Source organism: Mixophyes fleayi, chromosome 1 (assembly GCF_038048845.1).
Source record: "Mixophyes fleayi isolate aMixFle1 chromosome 1, aMixFle1.hap1, whole genome shotgun sequence".
Classification (NCBI taxonomy): Eukaryota; Metazoa; Chordata; class Amphibia; order Anura; family Limnodynastidae; genus Mixophyes; species Mixophyes fleayi.
The window spans coordinates 328,551,311-328,557,232 of NC_134402.1; the positions used below are offsets into that span (position 1 = coordinate 328,551,311).

The 5,922-nt window shown below is 36.7% G+C and overlaps 1 protein-coding gene across 1 annotated transcript; it reads left to right on the top strand.

The window, feature by feature from the left end:
• The first annotated feature begins 2,484 nt into the window (after positions 1–2,484).
• On the top strand, positions 2,485–3,432 carry LOC142154290 (olfactory receptor 6M1-like). The gene has a single exon (XM_075210936.1). The coding sequence runs from the start codon at positions 2,485–2,487 to the stop codon at positions 3,430–3,432; it is 948 nt and encodes a 315-aa protein (XP_075067037.1).
• The last annotated feature ends 2,490 nt before the right edge of the window (positions 3,433–5,922 follow it).

Genomic DNA, 5,922 nt, shown 5'->3' on the forward strand with positions numbered 1-5,922 from the left:
GAAAAACAACAAAAATCTCTCACACTTCAAGCTCCTGAAGTAATCAGTGGGGATTTCTATACATGCATTAAACTTGCTAACACCAGTCAGAGATGCTCTACTAATCTGTGCTCGCTTCCATTTGCAACTTTTATCTTGAGCAGAAATATCCAGAACACCACTTCTCTTGCTGGTCAACAGGAGTTGTACCAGAAAGATACAACTCAATAGGGATGGAAATAGCAACCAATAAAAGTTCATCTCTGTGTCATTCATCATCATCATCACCATTTATTTATATAGCGCCACTAATTCCGCAGCACTGTACAGAGAACTCACTCACATCAGTCCCTGCCCCACTGGGGCTTACAGTCTAAATTCTCTAACATACACACACAGACACACAGACTTGGGTCAATTTTGTTAGCAGCCAATTAACCTACCAGTATGTTTTTGGAGTGTGGGAGGAAACCGGAGCACCTGGAGGAAACCCAAGCAAACACGGGGAGAACATACAAACTCCTCACAGATAAGGCCATGATCGGGAATTGAACTCATGTCCCCAGTGCTGTGAGGCAGAAGTCCTAACCACTTAGCCACCGTGCTACCCAAAACCATCTTGAAAACTATTACAACTGGGTCCGCACAAATACAATTCCTACTTAAAATGCATCCTTCTCAACATTTCACAATTCACAATATAGGCCAAAACATGTGTGAGGACAAACATTTTACTTTTAAACTTCCATAACCCTAAAGAGTTTAGATGTGCACTATTTTATAGTGCTTAAAAGCAAAGAGTTCTTCAAATTTGGTCTCTTACTTTTCTCTGTTTTCACTACACTTAGGGCCTGAGTCATTAAGGAGAGCAAAGCATAAAAAAGGAGTAACATTTACACCTGGGCAAAACCATGTTGCATTTGAGGGGGAGGTAAATTTAAAATGTGGGGACAGATTTATAGTTGGGATAGGTCATGTCCTAGATCAACTTTACATTTCAGTGTAGTAATAAATCTATTAAGTATTGGTGTGCTAGATGAAAAAACAGTCATTATTTAACTTATGCGCAAAATAATAAACTACTTTGCACCCCTTGAATTGTAACATGGTTTGTCCCAGAGAACATTTACCCATTTTTTGCCTTAATGACTCAGGCCCTTAGACTGTAAGCCATTCAAACTATTTTGAGTAAATCAGCTTTAATTGATTGATATAAAACACATGCTTGATATAAACTAATTAACTGAACCCAGGTTAATTCAGTAAGAAAGTAAATCCCAAACCAAACAATTATCTCCCTCATGAAGTGGGTCATGTTGGGATGTCTGTACAGATAACATACAAATAATTGCCCTTTCTATTTATATTCGCTTGTTAATACCCAGAGGAATGACAGGTAATGGTTATTACATATGTGTTGTTTGCCGTTGGTAAATTGGGAATGCATGAATCAGTTAATTGTTGCATTTATAAAGCTGGCAGTCTCTACTCTGTATGCTTGATGCTTATACGAATATTATATTATAATCAGAGATGCCTTAATTTTGGTCAGCCAATACAAGGAGCAAACGGTTATGTTTTTTTCTACTGACACATCAATATGCAAAGGTAAAGACTAACACTACATGAAAATAAACATTTTAGTTTTTATCTATATTAATGGTAAATGAAAATTACAGACCCTGCAACTTCTTAGATATAATATATATATATATATATATATATATATATATATATATATATATATATATATATATACATATACTAATTTAGGGTTGCCTTTTAATGTTAACTTTATTATTTTCTTTTCTTACTTTGAATACTGTCAGGATTCTTGAATTGTTTATTGGTTTGTATATTGTAAACTTAATGAGATAGCATGGAGAGAATACATGAAAAGTTATAAAATTGTGTATCGTTCCCTAAATATGTATATGATAATATGCACAGATTATTTACTGCAGTAAATGTGGCTTTCTATTAGTGTAAATTTTATCCTTGTGATTCTGGCTTTTACTGTGATTATTTCTTATCTTACTACTCGGTGGAAAAATCATACTTTTTAATTAAAATCTGTATATAAAAGCAACCACATAGCATATTAGCACATATACCTAATGCAAAAAAAAGAAAGAGATGGCAAAATATATAAATTTATGAAAATTAACCAGTTTCAAGTCATTAACTTTTGATACATAAAAAGAAAATATGTTTATATATCTGGATCTGCACATTGAATATCTCTTTATATTTACCAGCTTTGCCAAACGGTGCATTATCCAACCGGCTGCACATCATGAAGTCCTTTAGCTCCTCCCTTAAATGTCTCTTTTGATAGAATGACATAACATTTGACTCTTATTAAGAATACTTGAAAAGACAACTAAAGATTCATCTCAGAAAATGATCTAAATCGGATGTAAGAAAAACAGATATCCTGTTTAATACTGATGATACTAAATTTATTAATTTATGTTTGCAATGGATTCTCAGTCTGTTAGTAGGATGGAGAATGGCATATCCAATAATGTTACAGAATTTATTTTGCTTGGATTCCCTGTGTTTCAAACATGGCACTGGAGTCTATTTGGGATCATTTTGGTTATGTACATCTTGACACTCACTGGAAATATCATCATTATAGTTATAGCCTGGACTGATAGTCATCTCGACAGCCCAATGTATTTCTTCATTAGCAACTTGTCCTTCATTGAAATATTATACACGTCTGTCACGATCCCCAAACTTCTTGCTGTTTTCATCGGGAAAAGCAGATCTATTTCATTTAGGGGTTGCATCGCCCAATTCTATTTTTTCTTCTGCCTTGGCTCCACTGAGTGTTTCCTTTTAGCTGTGATGTCTTATGACCGCTATTCTGCAGTCTGCAACCCATTACGCTATAAGGTTATTATGAGAGCCTCTGTATGTCGTTACCTAGTTATGGCTTGTTGGATAGGAGGATTTTTTCCAAACTTGTTTCCAGCCTTTATAATCGCCAATTTAAAGTTCTGTGCCAGAAATATTCAGCATTTCTTTTGTGATATTTCTCCTTTACTGCAGCTGTCTTGTCAAAATACAAGCAGTTTACAGACTCTAAACTTTATCACTGCGTCTGCTATTGTACTGTTTTCCTTCGTCCTGACACTGTCAACCTACTTCCGCATTATAATGACAATTTCAGCAATTCCATCCATTACGGGGAGATTCAAAGCATTTTCCACTTGTGCTTCACACCTCACTGTTGTTGTTATATTCTTTGGGGCAGTGGCCATTGTTTATGTTCGGCCAAGAGCCAGCACAGATTTTAAATTAAATCAAGTGCTATCAATAGTTTATATAGTAGTAACGCCGATTGTAAATCCCCTTATTTATAGTTTTCGCAATAAAGTTGTAAAAAGGGCAATAAAGAAAGTAATTTTTAGACAAAAATTGACACATGATATAACGCTATAACATATACAAGATTTTAAAGAATCCATATTTGAAACTGAAAGACCAGGTAACTCAGCTCATAGAATATATTCACAAGTAATCTGAATTTAGAAACCTAGAAGTGTCAGTTAGAATGAGAAAATAGATCATGCTATTACTTTACTAAAACTAAGGAAATTGGGTGTTAGTTTCAATGTACTGAATAGATTCAGTTCATTCAGTACATGTATCGCAAAACCATTTCTAATGTGACTGGTTCCACTTTGCAGAAGTGCAAGTATTAAGATGTGTTTGTGTCTAGTGAAATCGTAAAAAATTAAATTTGGGGAGAGGTAAATGGCCCTATATGTAAACATCTTACACATATCCCTTAAAAAGTAGCCCACGTAATTGAAACACACAAAAATTAACATGTTTTGCATCACTTCAAAACAAATATATACATGCAAATTGATCATCAAACTGAAAAAAAAAGAAATGCAAATAATTTTCAAAATAATTTTCAAAATAAAACTGGATCCTCTAGTCCACATCCAAAAGCACTGAACCTAAATCCACAAATGGTCAGTTTTCTAATCTGTGCATGGTGAAACCCCATTCTGGGAGTGAGAAATTATTACTTTGTTACAGAGTTAGGGAAATTAAATAAAGGCACGGTCTATCGAGTTCAACCTCTCATAAATTCTAATGGTGTTGATCCTACTCAACCCAAATTGGCAATCCCTCCTGACCCAAACATGGCAATTGGAAACATTCCCTGGATCAATCAACCCCATTATATACCCTATTAATTATAACTACAGATACCCTTTCTTGGGCATCAGTTTAATTTGTATATTATTATATTGTGTGTGTGTGTGTATGTGTATATATATATATACATCTGTTTGTAAATATGCCATCACCACCTAATATATTTAGGCCACATGTATGGTGCCTTGACTACTTTTCTCCCCACAGTACACGTTCACAGTTCTACCAAATGTCCCATCACTCATGTTCACATCTTTTGAAGTACATACTGTTAGGCTTTTTAACCCATTCTCTACGCCTGTTGCTGTCATCTATCGCCCCCCTGGACCTCACCAACAATTTCTTGAACACTTCTCTGCATGGCTCCCTTACTTCATATCTTCTGACATTCCCATGAATATCATGGGTGATTTCAACATCCCTATTGCTAATCCACATTCCAATGCTGCTTCAAAACTGCTCTCTCCAACCTCTTCACTTGACCTCTCCCAGTGGATTGAATCCGCTACTCATCAGGATGGCCACTGTCTTGATCTTGTTTTTTCTAGACTATGCTCAGTTTCTCATTTCCTTAACACTCCTTTCCCCTTGTCGGATCATCACCTTATTAGGTTTCGCTCACCCCCCATTTTTTTACCCTCCCCGCTGTCAAACTCTTCCAATCCTCCTCATACCCGCAGGAATATTAACTCTATTGATTTTTCAACAGTTTTCCACCTCTGTCCAACACCTTCTCTCCCCAATTTCCCCATTCTCCTCCCCTGATATGGCAGTTCCTCCTAGCAACTGCCCTTGATCAAGAGGCTCCAGAAACTTTTCATACTCCGCGTAGACTTTGTTGTCAACCGTGGCACACTAAAGTAAAACGAAATCTACAAAAACTTTCTAGTAAAGCTGAACGTCACTGGCGTAAATCTTGTACCTTTAATGATTTCAGCGCATATACTGCTATCTACCACTCCTATTAAAGTGCTCTGGACACTGCTAAACAACAACACTTTCAATCTCTCATCTATGCCCAGGCTTCTAACCCAAAATGCCTTTTTCACACATTTAAATCTCTTCCCAATTCTGTGGCCCCAAACCCTCCGACTACCATCAGTGCCCAGGATCTTGCTTCCTATTTCAAGGAGAAGATTGATAAAATCAGACTTGAAATGGCATCATCTCCCTCTACTAACAATCAGCTCAATTCCTTCCCAGCATCCTCTGACACCCTTTCTTCATTTAATCCCACAAATGAAGAGGAAGTATCTACTCTCTTCCTATATTCCTACTCTACCTCCTGTCCTCTTGATCCCATACCCTCACAATTGGTAGGTCCCTGTCTTGTGCTCATTCCATGTCTAACTAAAATCTGCAATCTATCTCTCTCTACTGGTATCTTTCCATCACTATTCAAGCACGCAGCGATTACTCCTATTCTAAAAAAACTAAATTCCAAACTCTCTCTCAAATTACCGCCTTATCTCTCAGCTCCCATACCCCTCCAAACTTCTCGAGCGAATTGCCTACACTTGCCTCACACGTTTCCTTTCTGCAAGCAACCTATTGGATCCTCTTCAATCAGGCTTTCCCTTTCAACACTCCAGAGAGACTGCGCTGACCAAGGATGTCAATGATTTGATCACAGCTAAAAATAAAGGTGATTACTCTCTTCTAATTCTCCTGGATCTCTTTGCTGCATTCAACACTGTAGACCACTCTCTCCTCATACAGATGCTACAATCCCTAGGTCTTCAAGACACTGTCCTATTC

Excerpts from the sequence above, each read along its gene's own strand:
- LOC142154290 (XM_075210936.1), top strand. The coding sequence starts at position 2,485 with ATGGAGAATGGCATATCCAATAATGTTACAGAATTTATTTTGCTTGGA.